Raw genomic sequence first — 22,048 nt, 5'->3', positions numbered from 1 at the left:
TTAGGCACTTTTTCCATTTAGAGACATAGATTCAATATAAAGCTAAATATATTCGTACTTAAACAGCAGTAGGGCCTTTAAAATGGCTGATGATGGATGATAATTACAGAAAGTTTAACGAAGTCATTGCTTCGATATGTTTTCTTCGACATTTCTTCCAGCATTGGTACGTTCCGAAATGCTAGTAGTTTGTAGCTTCGGTAATATTATTTAATTTAGAATATGACATGAAAAAGTGACTGTGAAGGCCTAATTTCTGAATAAATGATTTGATTTTGATTCTGTAATTGCCTGTAAATTACAGAATCAAAATCAAATCATGATCTGAGCAGAGCTAAATTTATGTATAAATATTTAAAATGTAATTTTTAAAACAAGGCCAAACTGCGTGAAGACACAAATTTTAACTAATTTAAACATTACTGAATCATTATAACATTTATGTTCTAACAAAAGAAACTATTATTATACATTTTTAACAAAAGTTGCAAATGAAGCACCTTTTTTAACCCCCAACTACAAAAGATACTGAACTGAACCGATTTTGATCTAGTTTTTTTTTATTTGAAATATAATTTATCGAAAGTGTCCTTTGATATGTTTGGAAAATATCTGTTCAGCCAAACAAGATGTTATGTTGTTTGTTGATGAGACGGCGCCAGCAACTTAGGAGTCGAGGGTTTCTTAAATTTGTTTGTTTGTAATATCTTTATTGTACAAAGAACACATGTTAAAAGTACATATATACACCATACATTTTTAATTATGCCAAAAAAATAAAAATATTAAAGACCCTATTAATACATGTAAGTAATCAAAATTTAATACTATCGTTTATCGCCAAAATTATTGAGGTTTGATCCCAAAATATCAATGAATTTATGGACGTAGTTTGAAACTCCAATCATTCCAATTCATAGTTTATCATGTTCTCTCGCTCTCGCGTGCGATGACCCTGGCATAGGAAAATAATTAAATAAAAAAGAATTGCCAGAATGTATCAATAAAATTAGACTTGTATGAACCGCTGCACTGAACCTACCTTTACTATGAAGCGTAGTAGTCCGGTGGCACACTCTTAAGTAAACCAATTATTATGGATTTTTTTGGATAAATTTTGGAATTCGATTTTTTATGTTTTGACTATGCACATGTTATCAGTAATAGGTACTGATAGCCCCATTTTATTTATTGGCATAATTAAAAATTTATGGTGTATAAGACGGTAAATATACAATGACGGACTTTTCCCATAAAAGGACCTCTTCCAGTCAACCAGCGATAGTTGAGAGGATATATTTACTCAATATACATTTTTAATTTAATTTATCAACATTTCAAACTAATATTTATTAATAAAATCTTCAACGACGCTTATAATCAAAAAATATGATATGTTAAAAAATATTATGTTTTTACGTTTACAATTGCATTAGTTAAGTGAGGCACATTCATATAGATATATTGCATTTGTGAAATTTAAAAAATGCTGATGACAGCGTCATGTGCGGGATTTTCTATCTCTTTTGCACTTTTTTTGATGCTTTAATGTACTTCTGTGCGATTTATCCACACATGCTCGTCCACACTTATCCTGCTATCATCCGAATATAGTTTAAGAAAATATCTAAAAATAGTTACCAAAGTCCTTCTATTTTAAGGTTAATTACTTAACTAAAGACATAATAATTCACGCCCACCGTTATACGCGCAATTAAAGGAACTAAATCTACATTTTTGTTTGCAAGTAGTATATAATTTTGTCGTACATAAAATATTGCGTGAATGAAACTAATTTTATTATGATCATCTGCTGCAACTATACGTGGTTCACTACAAAATAGACTAGTTAAATTTTTAAAATAAAATAAAATTTACATCTAAAATATATCGATACTAGCACCTAATCTTAAATCTAAAAACATATTTAACATTCAATAAAACACAAATAATTATATACTAAGACACTATATCACAGTATAAAAATACAGGTCTGCAGGTCTTGTAGACCCAGAAACCGATTTCCTATGACTAAATTGTATAAAATGTAATGCAATACATTACAATTACGTTTCGTGTCGTTACAACATTTGAAAATTCCTTTGTAAATTATAAAAAAAAAAACGAAAAATGTACACCTTGTCAAATAAATCGCCAATTTTATAGTTAAACAGGCAACTACTCACACATCTTGTGAAAAAGTGAGTGAATATAATTCACATTTTGATTCATTATAACATGTATGTTCTAACAAATGAAACTATTATTATTTTTATGAAGATGTACATTTTAAGGATTCAGAAATGCATTGGCTAATATTTTTAATATAACACACACCCTTTTTGCATACGTTTACCCTTTGGGCTTAGATTCAGACAAGCGTTTAAAAAAACGTTCGCTTTATTGTACTTGAGAAAAAAAGCAATATAAATAATTATAATACAAAGAGATTGTAAGTAGTAAAGCTTTGACTGAAATAAAGAATAGCAATGGATAAAATAGAATATTTACAATGATTATCCACTGTGAAAGATAAAAATAAAAAGTTACAATTAATATTGCAATGACTTTTTAAATGTTTTTAAATGTTTGACAGTTCTAAAATATTAGAGTACAGATTGTCTAAGTTACATTGACGGTTGAATCATAATGACTTCAATTGCATCATATGTAAGCATCTATATATATAATAAAACTGTAAGTGGGCAATGTTTGTACATAGGAGATAGTAATGAACAAAATTATGGGGGGTCTTTATATTTTTGTCTGTCTATATGTTTGTTCGCCCATCACGTGAAGACTACTAGATATAATTGGATATAGTTTTCACAGTTGTATAGCGGATGGTCTAACTCAAAATCTGGTAAAGTTTTCATCGCGATACGTTGCTTAGAACCCGAGATATTGACAATAATAAGCTATGAGCTACTTAAAATATGCTTTTGCACGTAAATGGTTTCAGATTATATTAAAATTTTGTAACACAATATATCTAATAAAGTATGGAACATTTCTTAACCAAATATTGATGTTCAAATGAATATTGCGGAATTCATTTTACAATGACTCATGTGAATGTGTCATAGGTGATCCAGGATTCAAATAATAATAAATGCTAGAATCATTTTTGTTGATAGATCAGATAAAATAATCGATCTCTGCTGGAGCTATGTTAGTTTTATTTGTCAACGAATTTAGAAACAATTAATTCCTCAAGAAATTTCGTGAATGGTAATGGCGGTCGAAACGCTCGTCGGAATCAACGCAAGACTTGTATTAGTGACATAGTTATCCAGTAATATTATGAAAAACATTATTCACGCTTTTTATCTTCAATTGCACATTGTAGAATTAATTTAATGTTTCATTTTCAAGTATACACAATTCAAATTCGCTTCACACGCACACTGGTACCCGTGGGTTGTATTAGTGTACTTGTATTGGTGCACATGTCACTTTAGTACTTACAATAGTGAAAATGTCACTTTCGTGCTTGTTTTAGTGAACTTGTCACTTAAAAGTCACTTCACTCACACTCATACTCGTGGGAGATCCACGAGATGGGCGGCTCGGATCAGGGGTCGTGGTCAGCGAGGCTCTGTCCGGCCGCCGGCTGTCAGACGTGCACCATGGTGTGGTTGCTGTTGCCGTTGGTGTGCAACTCTGCGTTGCGCTGGTTGGGGCGCATGCGCACTGATTTGCGCAGGTCTGACACGAAACAGAACTAGAAGGTGGAAATTTATAAAATTATTATAAGTTCACATTATATCATGTTAATATGAATGAGATTTTTAACCACCCATGCTTCCAAAAGAAGTGGAAACGTGATTATGAAACATTATTATATTTTGAAAACAAATAATTACTAAATGGCTTGTACGATATTATGATGACCGCAAAGGACGCGATGTTTCATATAGCGAGTTGTTGTTGAAGACAACTTCTAGATGAGCCTACGGAAGGGCAAGACAAACTTACCTGCTTCTCACGTGTCATCGCATTTTTTAATCAGCGCTATTTGATTTATATGTCGATTAGTGAACTTACTAATCTAAAGAAAGGATATAACTATACTGTGCCATCTATCACCACTAACAGGAACTAATCCTGTTTTTGTAAACAGGATTAGTTCGTGCTTGTACTCTGAATCTAATTGGATGAGAAATTGCTTACAATAATGATAGCGTAGAGCAACCCGATGCTGAAGCCGGCGAGGACGTCGCTCCAGTGGTGCTTGTAGTCGGAGACCCTGGTCATGACGGTGTACCAGGCCATCATCAGTAGGACGAACTGGATACCATGTCTGAGGAGCTTGGAGCCGTGCCATGTGAAGCGCTTGTGAAGGTACATCTGGAATGCACCAGACATTATGATTGAAATATATTTTTATGTCTTGAAGTGGTGGTGGTGTAATGGCTAAAACCGCTTGTGGATCGAATAGGTCCCAGGTTCGATCCTACTCGTGCCACAACGGTTTGTATACTAATCTGACTCATGTATTTATTGGTATTAATAGTAATTCGTTCAATAGTTTAGTTTTTTAACAATCACTATAAATTTAAGGCCGATGTCCACAGGCTTTTAACCCTTGGTCATGCATCATCTTTTAGTAGCACTTTATCATGGACACCTACATCTACCCTGTCTTTTACACATTTTATTTCAGAAATAAAAATATATCATTCTAGACTACGAGAAGCTAAGAATACACCCTCAAAGTAGAATAGACTACTTACAGAGAAGTATAGCATAGTATAAGCTGAGAACGAAGAATGACCACTGGGGAAGGACAGCCGCATCTCTTTCATGAGCTTCACATCGGCTCCGTTGCATTTGAAGTCTTCGATGTACCGCCACTTGTTCGCGGGCAAATCGCAGTCGATGTCTGGCTTGCAAACCTGAAAATTATTGTTGAAGCATATACATTCTGTATTCTATTTGCTACAGAAATATTTTCGAATCAAATCATCTTGAGTAATAATGATATACGTCCCTTATTAAGTGGACCGATCGAAAAGAGAACGACTGAACTTGGTCAGACAAAGAGAGCAAACCGAAAAAAATATAAGATTAATGATATATTTGGAAAACTCGGACTAAGTCAAAAGAATTAGGAGTCATTATATTTACGAAGGCATGAAAGAGTAGCAAAAAGCGTTTCCAACTATAATACCTCCAAACGGATAAAAAGTGGCGGGAGCACCACTTATGTTATTGCAAAATTAAATCTCATATAATAACAAGCAAAACCATACTACGTCCAATTACTTGCACCAGATCACACCAGTTATCAGGTAATTCATATTATATTTTAAAAATAAGTGCGTCGGCGCCGCAGGCTTCTGTTCTGACATTTACAACGGCCTGAGTGACATGTTTTATATGCATCGCCATTTATGCTTTCAATTACGGTAAAAAGGTTGGTTGAGAAACATTTTCTTGGTATTACTGTCCATGGATGTCGTTGATCATTATCTTTATTTTTGCCACAAGCTTTTGAATCAACTTCTTGCGGGGAAGTGGTTATGTTAGCGTGACATTTTATTTGATGGCATTTATTAATTTAGAAGGTTTATGTAATTATAATGAAGTCATAAGACGATTATGGTCTGACCGCTTTACTGAGTCTTCGAACGTGCTAAACGTGGGCTAATTTCTGAATAAATACTTTGGTGCGGGAGAATGGTAGCAAAAAGCAGATAGAGATGTTGCCTTCTGCTCTGTGCAGTTAACCGCGTCTCAAGTTACCCTGCCTCAAGTTGCCGCAAGATTAACACTCAAGCAAGTGAGGCATATATGAGGAGTATATTTGATTGAAAGCTTGCAATGACTTTATGGACTTGCCTAAAGAAGGGCAAACAGAAAAAGGTATCATCATCGAGATGTTGAAATGTAATAAGTACACTTATAGGGCAGACTATCATTTCAACTTGCAGCTTTTAAACCGGTATCGAGGATTTATTAGAGGCTTGTAATTTTGTTTACAGTCTCGATAACATGTAATTACAGGTTGCATTCCGGATTCTTTTTCGCTTTATATTGCCACGTCAATCATCCAATCATGCAGTGGCGCCCCTTCGTCGGGACACATTTTTGCTGAGGGTTGACAGTAGTTAAACAATCATCTAAATAATGTACATTTGTATAAAAAATTTGATAAGGTAAGTCGAAATAAATAGAAAAGAGTCTAAATAAGATAGAGAGTCTAAATAATTTAATTGGTCAATTTGTAGAATCTCTTTCCCATCTACGCGTGTTTCCTGATACGATTGGGTGACTATATTGTCCACTTGTTGGATTATTGGTGAACCAATAAAGTTAATAACACCATAATCGCATCGCAACATCATCATTAATCTTCTCAAACTTCCAAGGTTTAGCTATCTAAACTATCTTAGTAGTAGATTTCCTTATTTTTCAAATGCGCGGCGTCTGCAGGACTTCTTTCGTGGACAGTATTCAACAGCGATAAATTGTTGCAAACCAGCAAGATATTGTACATTTTTACAGTGATTAGTTTTAAATTGACTGTTTGAAAGTCATTAGGTAGACAACCCTGTTTCTTCAAAAACGATGTTGGGTAAAATTGGTTAAAATCTCCATAAAGATCACTTGCGTGAACGGTTAAGTTTGATTTGCAAGTTTCGTAAAGGCTTGATAATTTAGTGATTAAAGGAACGAGAGTAGAGGCGGTGGCGATCGCCAAAGGGCGGAACCCAAGTCGAAGCACGCTAAATGGATACCTTGTAGCAACGGAAAATTTTTAGTAACTGAACTTTGTAAAATACTAATCCATACGAAAACCAATGAAAAATATCTTTGGGTGAATGTAAAACATGAACTCAACTTATTTTAAGATATACACAATAATTTTAAACACAGAATATATTTTATTGAAGAAGAAAATTTTAAGGTGCAGCAAACAAATAACGGGAATGCAAATTAAATAACATATTATTGATTAATGAATAAGTGAACAAAGAATCATTAAATTTTGCATACAAATTGTCAGATGCCTAGAAAAGGAAATGAGGTACCTGACTACAGGTGACCTGTGCCTGACTGACCAACAGATACATCAGCGACACCTACATTCATTCTTACGATAAGATGGGTGGAAGTCTTAACCATTACTTTATTTCTTTTATGTATCCTTATTTATGTGGTGTACTATACAAAAAACGAGTTCCTTACGTTTAACCTCCACTTCTACAGCTAGTCTTTCACAAATTCCCTTGTTCACCCGGGGCTACTATTCAAAAGCCGAGCGAACTGTCCACTACCACAATCTCCCTAACTTATTGATCATAAACTATGTGATAACATGTTAATATGCAACATTATGCAGTTTGCAACTTGGCAGCTTTCGCTTTCAAAATTACGCTGACAATTTTATCATTATCTGCTTCGGAACTTGCTTGAATTAAATTGTTAGTTGTGAAGATTTATGATGGTGTTTACAATCAAATTTGCATTCGGGTCTTATGGCTCTGTTATTTCTGATTTTTGATTGTGTAATTCTATGATTAAGTTTGTAGTTATAATATTAAGTTTATAATTATAATAGATATAAGTGTTCAATTGTGAGTGAAAGGAAATTTTTTCTTTATTTTTTTTACTAATCATTGCGGACATAATCAACATACAATTTTGAGGATTTTTCATTTACTAAATTCGGATACTATCACGAGGAGTGTTTACTGCTTCATCACTTCAACGCGATTATTTATTCAAATCAAAATTTTTATACATAAAGAACATCTTCTCTGATGCTAAAAATGTATCGGAATTTATATCGTGCCTGTACAATGAAAGAATATTGAAAAAATATATAACAAGTACTTATTCCACATCACGTTCTTAAAAAGAGAAATAAGTATTTAAATATTCTTTACGTTCGTGACCAGCCAGTCCAGTCATCCGTTACAACGCGTCAATAAGTTGGTGGCAGGATTGCAAACTAATTTTTAAAGCCACAAAAATTTCTCTTTGACAGTGTAGGTGGCGCCCCCACTGAAAACATATACTTGACAGTATCCTCGATTTATTGGAAATTGGTGGAATGTGGCTTAGCCTCACCTTAACATACGTTACACGAAACTTTATGGACCATCGCTCACGGACTTGCCGCATTGAATGGACGTGGAACATGTTCGATAAATTATACAGACAGACAGGAAGGTTTCTTCATTAACAATGGAAGGTATTAACTTTACTGCTTTCTTATCTATCCATCATTGTACAACGAAATGCGTAATATACGCCCCGAGGTCTATTTAGATCGAGAATCGAGACGAAATCGGTAAATGAATAGATGTAATAGAAATATTTTTAAAATATGCGTCGTTAAATTATGTCACCAAATACCTATAAATAAATAAAGAAGGAAAATCGAGCAATATACTTAGATGCGTCGCTATCACAGCCAATCCTAGTAATATTATAATGGCGAAAGTTTGTGAGGATGTGTGTGTATATTTGTTCTCTTACACGCAAAATCTTCTGGACGGATTGTTATGGATATACGGGTAGAACATAACCTGGAATAACACATAGGGTAGTTTTATCCCAAAAATCTCACGGGAGTGAAGCCCCAGAACAAGTGTACCTATCATATTTAGTAAATCAGTTTTCATTCCATTGTGCTTGAATGAAACTTGACACCAGGAGAAATATTTATAGCTTTCCTGTGTTTCATAAGATTTCTGAATAAGAGAACGCTGAAGCATATTTCCGTAGAAATAGTTTGTATAACAAGCACTGTTCATTGGAATTCGTATTATTTCTATGAATTATAATACATAGTATGTTGAATCGATGCCAAATACGCGCTTGTTGTTATTTAATCAATTTATTTTTAAATTCCTAACCGCAATCCAAGTGTTGCCTTATCGTTTCCTTTCAAATATAAATCAGATTAAAACACAATCAAAGACTTACAAATACAACGCAAATTGATTTACAAAAGCGCAAACCGTGTAACCTGATGCGGTGTGGCATTTATTACAGATACCATCGCACGTAGACGGTGAAACGATCTGTCTTAACTCGACTTAACACACTTGAAATTATTGCTAAAATGTATTTTTAACACACTTAGTAAAATTAAATTGTGATTTAATTGACGTTTTGTATATAATGACCGACGTAACATCACTACATAGTATAAAAAAAGTTAACTTCCCTCTGTGTGTCCCTATATAACTCAGATTTTTAGAACTACGCAACGGATTTCGATGCGGGATTTTTAATATTATAGTGTGATTCCTAAGGTAGGTTTAGGTATATAATTGATTATGGTTTTACCCGAGCGTAGCCGGGACGGGTTGCTAGTGTTGCATAACTGACTGGCTGGGGCTATCATAGCATTAATCGGTTCAATGTTAAAAATATAAAATAATATGACGCAACATACTAAGTATATTTACATATGTTTATGACCATTGAGATTTTATAATTACATCATCAATTACGATAATGGATTCAGTAATAGACACTTCAACGTGGATGGACAGATTGTATCCTTACATATTATAAAACAAACACCTGTGCCGCGTCTGTCTGTCTGTTCGCGATAAACACTAAAACTATTGCAAGGATTTTCATTCGGTTTATACCAATAGATAGTGCGATTCCTAAAGATTAGGTGTATAATTTATTATGTTTTACTCGAGCAAAGCCGGGACGGGCCGCTAGTATAATAAGCTAAATAGAAACCCAATAAGCGAAGGCAAATCTATATGCAACTTAGATTATATCAGATTTATAAACCTTTAAGTCCGGTCCTGTGCACTCAGGGCATTATCTAGGAATGCTAAATTAGATCTCGGTAATAGATACTCACTTGGCTGGAGATTACGAGAGTTCAACTGCTATTTCGAATGATGATGAGGGTATTGTATTGGTTGCAAATTTTGTTGTTAAGTTAGTTCTTAGCTGAGTGTTCATTTCAATACCACTGAGACATGACCTCGACAGCTAGTTTAGACTTAGAGAGGAACACATATCTTCTTCAACGTAATTATAAATATTCGATTTCATTCAAAAATATTGACTACCAATGCTAATAATATATGCTATGCTGCTTCAACATAGTCCTAATAGAACTGTCAGACGCATGTCAAGAAGGATATGCTAGCTCATTAGCTTGAATGAGACCATTATTAAAACCGTGTTTATCACGACGAGGAATGGTAGCAAATGTCTCTGTCATTTATCTATGCGCATTCCCCCGGCCGGTTTCTTCTTCAGCCAGAAAGCGTCGGAGCCCAGAGTCCGCTTTTCTACTTTTTCTTCTCTATTTTACACGCATCATCCTTAGGTGTTAGAGCATTCTCTAAGACATTTGCTACCATTCCTCGTCGTGATATACACGATTTCAATAAAGGTCTCAATTCTCCATCAAATAGCACTCATTTTATACAATTGCATACAACCCAGCCTCGAGCAACAGGCTGTGATATGAAATTGCAAGTTTATAATGCAAGATGGTTGTCAGATTATAAAGCAAAAAGTGATAAAAGATCGCAAGATATCAACCTGGCAGCGCGGTGGTAATATTGTGGCGGATATAATATACCGCGTAAGGTGATACGCCGACGTGTGGACTGTGGTTAAAATATAAATAAATCAATTGGTCGAAGATGAAACGCAGAAAAAGCAATAAGGACACATTTTTTTATGCTCTAGGTGCCTAGGCCGTAAATATGAACTCAAACACGTAGGTAATAAAACTCAAAATGGCAAAAAATAGCTATCCGAAGGAATACTGAGTAATCTAAAACCAACTGGTAGCGTTAACGTTAATAAATGAGCTTTCATAAATGACGAGGAAGAAGAAGACAGAAGTTTAAAGAAGCAGATGATATGAGTAGAGCAAGCAATGTTTAAGACGTTAAAAATGTCACAATTAATAGCGAAAACAAAATTAAAGTTTTACAGTTTAATGTTGCCTCTTACGTTAACCCTAGAACGATGTATATTCATGGAATAACCAATTTCTAGTGAACTTTGTTTACCGACACGCGTGACTTGGACGCCAAGTGAGAATCACACACCATTATCAACAGTGTGTGTACCACACTTAACCTCCCACGACGATGTAGGTTAAGGAATAGATGAATTCAATAATGATAATGTTGTCAACAAGGTAAAAGAAAATTCTGGACTTTCTATATATAGTTTCTTTTTTGTTTTCAGATTTCTGTGGTACAGAGAAGAGAAAAGAGAGTTACTAATAATAATGAAGAATTAAAATAGAATCATACAAATTCAATGAAAATTCTAACAGTTCACCTAACTTTGTCTTCATTAATTAATTTTTTTAAAATGTATTTTAGCAATCAGCTTTTTGTACCCTTTACTACAATTGAAATAAATTTCTCTACTTTTCATTCTGACTCTTTGATTATTTAGTTTTGATAAAATTCATAAGTTATTTGAATATAGTTTTCATTTTTTATTTGTTTTGCACTTTCACTTAATAAACCTCTAACGTGTAACTCCAATGTAACTACAGGTTTTATGATATTTCTATGTATTTTGATTAAATTGGTAAAATATAAAATAACTTCCAATTTACATGCTTTCTCTACAAGTGCACGAGAATATAAAAGGGTGAAACTCATGCACTATTCACACACTCATTTGGGTGAAACTTTAAGGATAGAAACAGAAATAGGAGTTGATTGCTGTGATAAAGAGCCCATAGCCTTAGAAGAATATAATGCTGAATAAAATCCTTACAATAGCAAATAAAGAGCCTTTAGCTTCCTCTGACGCAAGTAGAACAATGGGATAGGATTACGATGAATTACTATTGATGTAGAAAGTTATTGACGCTGATTTGGTAATAATAGCGGATGTAGGAGTTGGCACTGATTATTTTATTGTGTGCTCAGATGCACTTCTGTTTGAATGAGGTTTAGATAAGAAATAAGACGATTTTTTAGTGTTAAAGATTTGTGTACATTTTTTCTCATCAAGATATCGAATAAAATAAAACTAAAATCATTATTGTACCTAAGAAACGAAATGTTGCATGTTAGTTAAATGTTAAAGTTATCAGGGACGGAGTACCTAAGATAAATTTTATAGAGCTAAGTTCACTGAATAAAATAAGCATAAACAAAAATCATAATAAGCAAATTTGAAGAATGTTCTAATATAAATAACATATTATAATATGAAGTAATTAGGTGCTTAGGTAAATGTTGCTCCAGAAAGAGTGACTTCATTAGTGTAATATATATCTGAAATTCACTAGAATGAAATTTAGGCACGTGCGCGGTAATTCGAAACTTCTTCTGTACGTGTTGATTAGCAAAACATTTGACATAGCTTACCAAAACAATGCCACAGTCGACATTGTATTTACAAAACAATTTTTTGGACAATCACGGCGAGACGCCACCTACGTGACGTTGATGTCATTATCTTGCCCAAAATATGCGATCCGCATAACAATATGTGCCTCTGACTGCGCTACGTACCTAAATGAAAAGCTATACAATAAATACTTTTGGGTATTACATCAACGAATTATGGGTTTATAGGAAGGGTCACATACAATTTCGCGAATTTACATATTGTTCATTTCAGGATTTTTCTACGCGATACGTCTTGTATCGTCTTTAATGGTACCATAAAAAATTGTTGTCTGATAATTTCAATATGACTTTGGCGTTAAATTTGTTTCTCAAAGATTTATGAAAAGCCAAAGAGAAATGAGGATAATCAGAAAAGATTCTCTATTTTAAGCCACACAAAGAAATGAGATCCGCACAACACACGCACACACTGACCTAAGGATGACTTGAATACTAAGAATGACTAGGTGTTTTATCCAGTTATCCTAGAATTACCAACTTCACGGACAATTGCCACGGCTAACGAGTCTAAATAAACCCTTTAGAGTTTCCGGCTAAGTGTCGCTTGACGTTCGTCTGTTAACAGCCTGTGAAGCGAGCCCCAGTGTGGCGATATGTTTGCAGAGTAATTATAATTATTCTCTATTTATTTAACTTTTTGCTTTGAATCTGTGTTTTATTGAAGTCATAGATTTCTTGATAAAAGTTATTTAAAGAATTTTTTATTTTATTTTATATCTCCAATCTGTAATAGCGACAATACAACATTTTCTATGATAATGACGCAATATAAACGGAAATTCAAGTGTAATACTGAGATTGGAGTATGATCATTATTATATTCATTGAAACTATACGTTTAATATTCTATTATCTTCATAGATTTACGATTAAACACGATCAGTCGCATCCTATATTACAGCCCAAAATTAAGAACTAATGTGCGAAAATCTGGTAACTTTCTGTCAACTAGTATGAGAAACTTCACTTCAATGAAGTATAAATCATTTTAATTACTTTCCTCTTCAAAAATATCAAATCAATCAAGTTCAATTGAAACATCAAGCGTTAACCAATCGCTTTGTAATCACGACCAATTGTAGTCATTAAAATCCACAGTTAACTCAGCTGCAGGCATTGTTTTAGCTCAATCGGGGATTGAGTTACGAGCTTTCGAAATTTCAACTATTAAGTTACGGCTGCTAAAGGGTCTTTGAACTGGTTTGCTACTTATTCATACCATCATTATTCGACCTTATATATGCGACAGGACTTGTTCAAATTTACAAAAAAAAATAACTTGGATCTACTGGATCAAATGTACCTGCTTCGGGTCTAATTTTGATGGCTCTGTGAATATCAAACATATTTCAAACAAGAGGTGCTACGGGCGTATTGAACATAAACATTTTAGGTCTAATGAAGCATGAAAATGAAGTCCACCATTTGTAGTCTTTGATTTGGGTCGAATCTTAAAAGTCCCATAGGTACCAAACCTCTGAACTCAAATCTAGACATACATTTTCATTGAAACCAAATACACTAATTCTTGTCTTCATAGTCGAGATTTATTACTATCTATTAGTTGTCTGTTGAATAGTCAATGAGATTATATACTGCGTCACGCTGATTATTTTACGGTTTGTGTGACATTTTAATTTGTGATTTACAAGACGTTGATTGAAGTCTATATCTTAAACTTCAAACGAGAATGAAATAGGAATTTTAAAGGTTACATCGGTACCTAAATCTATATCATTATCTATATCATTGAATTGAAATTCTTACATGGAATGTAAAAAAATAAATCTAAATTGGGACGAAGGTAGAACATTAAGATGGATAGACCATATAATCTCTTGATTACGAGAATCGTCTGAGAATTTAAAAAAATCTGGGATTGCGTCATTCATGGCGAAGTAAAAAATATCAGAAGATACACAGGTAAGCTTAAAGATGCGACAAACAAAATGACAATGCTGCATCGATGTACAGCAAAAAATTTACAATTTCACCTTGAGCCCGCTAATCCTCCGCGTCCGTGACACTTCACTACAATGGGAGAGAGAGAGATAGATACAGGCTCAGAATTCATTCATATGGATAGCATTGTTGTCATCAAGCCACCAAGATAATATGAGCCCTACATGATTTTAAACATTGCATGGACTCAAAGTTGTTACAGATCATCTTAATTTGGACGTGTTGGATAAGGGTGCGCGTAAATCGAAGAATTATTGCATATTTCTGGGGTCGGCCGTGATGGGTCATAAGTTTTAATTAAACGGGAAGCCATCTAAATTGGTAGGAGTGAAAGAGACGCCTTTGAAATGATATTGGCGTGTAATTGATTGTGACGAAAAGGACGGGGATAGTGGACCGTAAATTATACTGGATGATAATGAAAATGTTGTCACGCATTAAGTTCTGGTCAGGAAGCAACTGTCATGAGTCTATTGTGTATAGTAGGTGTTAGAATTCGGGGATAATCGAAATAATATATATTTAGTTAGGGGAGATATTTTCAACAATGAAAATCATCATTACCCAGAAATTGAAGCGGTTGTGGCCCAGTGGTTAAGATCTACCGCCTATGATCGAAAGTTCCCAGGTCCGAATCCTACTTTAGATAGAAACATCCGCAGAGTTGAATATGTATTTTGTAAGAAATTAATTACTTACAAATAGATGATTTTACACCTTCAAACCAGAAACAGATTTGAATAAAATGCAATTACCAAAGCACTGTTTATCTAGCACGGCATGTTAAAGCCTTGGGGAAAGTACATATTTACGATAATATTGAGTACATATCGGTACAACTAATGACTGAAGTGCTAATATTTTATGGTTTGTTTCAAAGTAGTTCAAGCCAATAAAATTGGGTACGCAACGGAATTGTTTTACACAAAAACTGCCATTAGATGCGTTCAGAATTATGTCACTCACAATTCTTAGAGTCACCGTTTGCTGATAAAGTATCTGATAGCATATATATGTAACATATCGAACAGATAGCGCTAGAAAATGTGTTTCACACGTGATGATTAGAGCTAAGTGGCTAATCACATCAGTCAGGCAGATTTATCTAGCGGCTAGGTTATCTGTCAGATTACAATTTGACAGTTTGTCAGAAAGTGGTAAAAGGCCCATAGTATTTTATTTATTTCCACTACTTAATCAAAATTAATAGAATTTGAGTGCCATTTCGATAATTAATCAATCAACTTTGTTATTTTTTGTTCTTTTTTGCTAAAATGTATTTAGTACCTACTCGAGTTGATATGATTATGAAAACAAACCATATCTAAGAAAAATTCAAAAGAAGCGAATCAAACACTAACACAACCATAATATATATATAATTTAAATAAACAAGATAAATTAAAGTATTCAATTTTTCCTATCTGCATTTTCAATAAGCAATGTCAATTTAAAACACATAACGCTGACACTAAAAAGCAATAAAAGCAGGAAGCCACTTCGGCCATTAAAAAGAATTGCTTAAACGACAATAAACATTTTTATCGTTGACTGTACAATATTCGGTCATTGGCACTAATGGAGCTAGTCGTTAATGAACAACACTTTACAATATAACTATCAGAAATGCTTAAAAGAAAACACAGTCCAATGTCACACACTTTATTGGCTGTTAGTAATAAATTTTTGAGCATCCAGTTTAGACTGAAGAACGATAAACGTCACTAAGCTAACTATTAAGCTTGGCGAGTAATAGAACAACTTATCGGGTAACTTAAAGGTGTTACCTAAGCTCTGAGTAAAACTTGAGGCGTCATGTACAGTCAACAGCATATCGACCTATCCAAATTCATTGCAAACTCGCCGCTCTTACTACGACACAGAGGTGCATGCGGAATAACTTGATGTGCTGTTGACTGTACTACATATACTGTACTACTGACTGTACACAATTCATACTATTTTATTTACTTGTGTTACAAAACAAACCCAATTAAACTGGTCTCAAGTGCAAGTTAGAAGCGGACAATCGTAGAAGTAATAATATTAATCAGAAGTTGCCTATGATAGATGTTGGCACATTTCATAAATCCTTGTGAAATGTCCTTGAGTTCAGTTTTACATAAAACTGTGACAGTCGATCTTCGTTTTCTGCGGGCAGTGCCACGTTTTCGTTTAGTAGATAAATGATTTCATGGACGAAGTCATCCATATTTATATATATGCTTATGTATATATGCTTTGCTATTTATATTTTCATTTTATATATGTAGTTATTTGTATTTTAGTATGTGGTAGAATTTGTGTTTAAGTTACTTTTTTGCGCCGCACAACTTTTCTCTGTTTGACCTAATGGTTAGCCGGGAGAGAATGCTTATAGCATTAAGTTCGCCATTTGTTTATAAGTATATTTTTACTAGGAATAATAAAGTTTTATAAATAAATAAATAAATATTTAGGTGGGTATAAAATACAAATTACAAAAAAAATTAGATTCATGTGGATTCAACAAAATCATGGGTTTCAACTATCAATAAAGCAGATAACCAGATAAGTGTACAAATTATGACGAATAAATATGAATATGAATAAAAAAAATAAAAAAAATGTTCAGGGTTACACCAATAACACCACTGTTATTGTTGATACATAAAAAAATTACTTCCGCTTATATTTATGATTTGGACCACACGTGGCAGTGGATGGCGTTTCAATCGTCACCAAGAGATAGCGCTAATTGGTCGTTTGAACGCGCCGCTGTTGATGTGAGCAGGCTTTAAATCCGATGGATCAATGACCCGACATTGGTTCAGGATCTCGTTAAATTTATAATTAACATTTTTATAAAATAAGGCACAGAAAATTCGTTGAAGCTGACATGTGCATTTGTGCTTTCGCATATCGGCTTCGCTCGGATAAATTATACCTAAATCTTCCTCAGGTACCACACTATCTCTTGATGAAAACCGCATAGAAATTGTGCGATAGATTTTGAATTTATCACGTTTATACAGACAGACGTGACAGGGGGACTTCTTTTTATGATATGTACGAATTTTAAATTTTACGTGAGAAAATGTCTGTCAAGGTCTAATTTCTGAATAAATGATATGACTATTAACAAAAATACTTAAACGTACTTCGCTTAAAATTAACTAAAAGAAATAAACAAATGGTGTTTATATTTAATGCAACATTAGTGGCAATAGAATTACGAAACTACTGGTTTTAATGTTAAAAACCAGTTACTCCGATGACTGGTTAAGTAATTATGGGAATAAAATAAACAAGATTATCTGAAGAAGTATAAATCTTTCTCCCTAATCTGGACTATAAACTATCCGTCCATCGTAGGTATATGGTTACTTTCTAATAGTTTACAACGCGTTTCCTTTCATCATTCCAGCCAGGGGAAATAATGTATTATATTTTAAAAATAATTATATATAATATAATTATATATTTTAAAGCAGTGGATACAAAAGGGGCTGAAATGTTGTTGATGATATTATTATTTTAAAAATATATATTCTGAATTTAACAATACATGTTTGTATTATAAAATCAAAAATGCAAATATACTGCAAAATTTTCAGCGCACAGGTGGCATTTAACACGTTTATTGTAGAAATGAGATGAAATTTTCATTTTTCTTTTCATTCTTTTCATTTCAACATTAGCACTACATCACTTATTGCTGTCAAAAAATATTAAGAACACAGATAATAATATAATACTCATAGATATGTTTATTGCCAAATTCCAAAGCACAGGTAAAGAATTGCGATAAAAACTTCACGGCAGCTTCACCGCCTTTTCTACAAAATTAGTTTAGTTTAATAGATAATTTAGCACAGATTTTTGTATGCACGCAAGTGGTTGCAAATAAATGCGTAACTCAATTTTAAGGCATTATTCAATTATACATCATTAATACACAATCTGCTTGAATTTAGTAAGAACTAATCTTCGATATTGTGGGAATTTCGCGATAAAAAGTCCCCTATGCATGTATTGCTATAGGTTACCTATATTCTACCCGTGTACCAAATTTCAAAACAATCTATCCAGTAGATTTTGCCTGAAAGAGTAATAAACATACACACATACATCCTCACAAACTTTCGCATTCATGATATTCGTAAGATTTGAATTCATACATTTTATGTCCAAGTTATTTTGGTTATTGAAGTAGTTTTAAATTCACTCTCGGGCAATAACTATAATAAACGTTTCGTTTAACGAAAAATTAATTGTTTTCTAAACACATTTTAATGATAATTACAAAAGTATTTTAATGAGAATGAAAACATGATTTCATAATATGAATTACTGTGTTAAAGCATACTTGATTAGTATACTTATTTGGTAATGTTTTCAAATAATTGGCATAATAAATCAGAATTTGATGTTTACTTAGATAAATAATTAATATAACAAGCGAGCACTTAAACTACTTTACGAGTGTAAACACAAACTATTTTTCTTTCCAACTAAAATTAGTATATTTAAAAGCAATAGACTATTTTCATTTTATGTAAACAATAAACTTAAATAAGCTACCGATCGTAAACTAAAAACAGTCATAAATCTCCAATGTCTAAAGATTTGTAAGGCAGGCTCCTTAGCCTGTACAGGAATAAAATAAAAATAAAAGTTACAAACCGTTAATATGTATAAATAAAAAAGGTAATTTTAAAGCTGAATAAGCTGATATACGACACGATAAAGATGGCAAAGGTGGACAAATTGCCAAAAAAGTTAATGAAGAATGACAAGATTTGTATCCGACGGTCTGGTTAATTGAAGAATGATGACATTCTCAAATTGTACTCTACAACTTTGAAAATAACACACATGCAGAAGCTCATTGCTTGGATAAGAGGTCTTATAGACTTAAAGTAGATGTTATGAGTCAAATTGTTATCATGAAAAATATACTTACTGAAAAAAAAATTGAGAATTACGTAATAAAAATTATATCACTAGTTACTGACCATTTGGTCAGTAACTAGTAAATATTTATTTATTTCCTAACTAACAAAACCGAACGAGAACGAAATAGATTTTTGCAAATCACTGTCTTTTCATATTATCAATAGGATGATGACAAACATATTTTGATTTAAACATTTGATATCACGTAACCGCTTATATTTTTTATTACTATCAAAACACGCACCACTGATCTCTTTCAACGGAGTGTTAGTAAAATAGCTTTCCAATAAAATAATATAAAGCTCCTAAATAAAATACACCCGAAGTCCAAACATACGCTTCAAAATTCTGATCTTTATTACAAGTAAGTATAATAGTGGGTTTTGTGTAGTGGTTGAACAATGCAGTCCCCAGGCTACTAGTTTACGCATGGAATGATTTAGGGGAACAAAAGATAGTACGTGACATGATATAAATTTAATATCTGATGAGTTTAACAATAAAGATTTGTTTTCGGGACACGTTGTCAATTTTAATGCACGGGACACGTTGGTCCATTGTTTGATGGAAATAATGTCATAATTGAATACTTACAGAATTAAAATAACGGCAAAAATGCAACTGTCCCAGTTGGTGAAATTATTAATCAATTAAATCATGAATCAGGTATATAACAGTCTTAAAATAAACGTTATTTTTAATTTTAAGAATGAGAAATAAAAGGAACGTACACACCAAAAATCAAAACATTAGTGACAAATTAATGAACAGGGAACACATTTTAGCTTCTTTGTCAAAACATAAACGATGATAGACAGCATCGGTGTCAGTTCTGAAAGTTTCCAAATGGATCGCAGACAGACGTGTCAAATAAAACATGTCTTAGCAAAAATATCAAAGCGACCTTTGAGACCGTCTGACGAGCGTCTCGCCTCGTCGATCAAGCGTGCTGCTCTGTATACACCTTTTGTGTTACCCCTTTTATACTTCACTGACGGTATGAATTCCTGGTACTGGAGAATTGATGTTGAATTGGACATATAGGACGCAGTAATAAGGATTTGATTGAGACTCAGCGTATTGTTAACGTCAATTTAAAATCTGATTCGTTCGCCTCGATTATTTGAATGGCATTGTACAAAATTGCTAGCAAATTTTTATTTTAATTTAAATGCTAATGCTGCAACTATGTCAATAAATATTCTTTCAACCTTTAAATCTATATCGTTTTGTTTCGTACAACAAGTAAGATCAAACCGTTCTATAACAATCACAAAAACAGAAGAACCAAAATAAATAAAAATGTATAAATTAATTTATACACAAAAGGATGATATTAAGGAGCAGAGATAAAAATCACAAAGCGCAATAACGGCCAGTACAAACGGTTGTGAAGTACCGGAACTGAATGCATATGATGACGGCGGCGCCGCGCACGCAACACGTCAAAAACACAAGACGGTAAGCAACGGTGCGGCGCGTGTTGATGTGCCAGCTGTGTCTACTTAAATACGAGCACGATCTCAAAACATTATTTAGAAAGAAAAACATAGAAATTAAAATAACATTTACTTCGTTAATTCCTCAAATTCTTAAATACCATAATTCTCTCCTCATGCGGTCTCTAAAGACGTCAAAATCTAGGACATGGGATACATCGATTGATGCATGCAAGGCGTATAGCAATCCATCAACAATGTCGCTGCCAAGAAAAACATTCCTCCTTAATTAAACTAGCACTCTGGAAACTTCGCTTAGTTGGTGGAAGAGTTAATTGATTTTGTTGTATTTAAAGTAATGGACGAGACGTACCACCCAGACTGCAAAACGTGAGACTAATTTAGAAAGGATATGCGCATCTGCAAAGGAGAATGATTCGCAGATTGTCTCCGGTAAAGATATGCGGGATGAGACTAATTTATTTTTAATATATATACGAGTACTTACAAACCGAGAATTTTCTATGAGTGCACACTCATTTAAAGTTTTGTTATAAATGTTGAGGGTTTTCTCGGAAGTATTGATTAACTTATAAAAAGGCGTATAAAACGTGGTAAAATCATCTAAGAAATTAAAAATAAACAATATCATCGAGACAACCAAACTGGGACAAGATAATTGCAAATCAAATTAGGAGATCATATTGGATGCGCTCAAACGAAACGAGCTGAGGTTAATCAGGCAATATAAAGACAATACGAGAGAGACAAACAATTTATGCATGACAATATTAAGTAATATTAACATGTGAGAAGCATAAAAATAATAGACACCACTTAACTCGGACCACTAAGCTTGTATCGCGGGACTGATGGAAACAAACACAGATTCTGGCAGATCACAACCAATAATATAATACAGTCATGTTCAATAAATTGTCTTCCTAGGTTTTGTTATATCTCATTCTTCCACGCGGTATCGTTAAATGTCTTAAACATTTGCAGCATTCTGATTTTATTGGTTATACGAAATGTATCAGTAAGTATAAAGATTACTTTTTCTCTACGATACATTAGGTGATTTTACAAGAAATTATGACTTAAAATTAAAATATGGCGCCACCTGTGTCATAATATCCTCTGCCCGTGTCAAGCTAAAAGTAACTTAATAAATTTGTTGTTGGAGTCAGTTATCTACACTTATACTCATGCGAGTACATGATTAGACTACCGATGATTGTAATCCTTATAAGTTTCTCTCTCTAAGATCCTATTTAAGAAAATTTGAAATATAATCGAGTCGATTTCTAACTTGCTTAT

General features: G+C 33.3%; 1 protein-coding gene across 1 annotated transcript in view; it reads right to left on the bottom strand.

The window, feature by feature from the left end:
* Window positions 1-2,972: 2,972 nt before the first annotated feature.
* Window positions 2,973-22,048, bottom strand: part of LOC128677541 (putative phosphatidate phosphatase) — a 50,410-nt gene continuing 31,334 nt past the window's right edge. Inside the window, exons 4-6 of the mRNA XM_053758467.2 lie at window positions 4,737-4,898; window positions 4,174-4,350; window positions 2,973-3,724 (exon numbers count right to left, since the gene is read on the bottom strand). Of these exons, the coding sequence (XP_053614442.1) occupies window positions 3,617-3,724; window positions 4,174-4,350; window positions 4,737-4,898 (447 nt within the window). The 3' untranslated portion in view covers window positions 2,973-3,616. The remainder of the gene's footprint in view (window positions 3,725-4,173; window positions 4,351-4,736; window positions 4,899-22,048) is intronic.

This window comes from Plodia interpunctella, chromosome 18 (assembly GCF_027563975.2).
Source record: "Plodia interpunctella isolate USDA-ARS_2022_Savannah chromosome 18, ilPloInte3.2, whole genome shotgun sequence".
Lineage (NCBI taxonomy): Eukaryota > Metazoa > Arthropoda > Insecta > Lepidoptera > Pyralidae > Plodia > Plodia interpunctella.
The sequence above is the reverse complement of the archived record's forward strand: the minus strand, read 5'-3'. Positions and strand labels throughout refer to the sequence as shown.